The sequence below is a fragment of the Nicotiana tomentosiformis genome, chromosome 3 (assembly GCF_000390325.3).
Source record: "Nicotiana tomentosiformis chromosome 3, ASM39032v3, whole genome shotgun sequence".
Lineage (NCBI taxonomy): Eukaryota > Viridiplantae > Streptophyta > Magnoliopsida > Solanales > Solanaceae > Nicotiana > Nicotiana tomentosiformis.
In genome coordinates this window covers 44221654-44222154 of record NC_090814.1, presented here as the reverse complement: position 1 = coordinate 44222154, position 501 = coordinate 44221654, and the positions used below count along the sequence as shown (strand labels likewise).

The 501-nt window shown below is 41.9% G+C and overlaps 1 protein-coding gene across 1 annotated transcript; it reads right to left on the bottom strand.

Annotated features, from left to right (window-relative positions):
• On the bottom strand, positions 1 to 501 carry LOC138907726 (uncharacterized). The gene has a single exon (XM_070198331.1). The coding sequence runs from the start codon at positions 499 to 501 to the stop codon at positions 1 to 3; it is 501 nt and encodes a 166-aa protein (XP_070054432.1).

Genomic DNA, 501 nt, shown 5'->3' with positions numbered 1-501 from the left:
CTACGATATATCAATCTTCTGAAGCCAACCACCCAGTTTTTGAAACTCATACTTGACCTGTTGACAATTCAAACACCCTGAAACATACCCAACAATGTCCTTTTTCATCCTCTGCCACCAATAACATTGCTTCAAATAACGATACATCTCTGTAGTGCCTAGGTGAATAGAATACCGCAAACTATGAGCCTCCTTAAGAATCAAGTCTCGCAAGCCATCAATATTAAGAACACAAATCCGGCCCTGAAGTCGCATAACACCATCATCCCCAATAACCACCTCCTTAGCACCACCTTGTTGCACCGTACCCTTAAGTACTAACAAGTGTGGATCATCATACTGGCGAGCCTTGATACGCTCAAACAAGGATGACTGTGCAACAACACAAGCAAGAACTCTGCTACGCTCAGAAATATCCAATCTCACAAATATATTAACCAAGGCCTGAACATATATATACAAAGGCCTCTCCATAGCTGGAATAAATGCCAAATTCCCCAT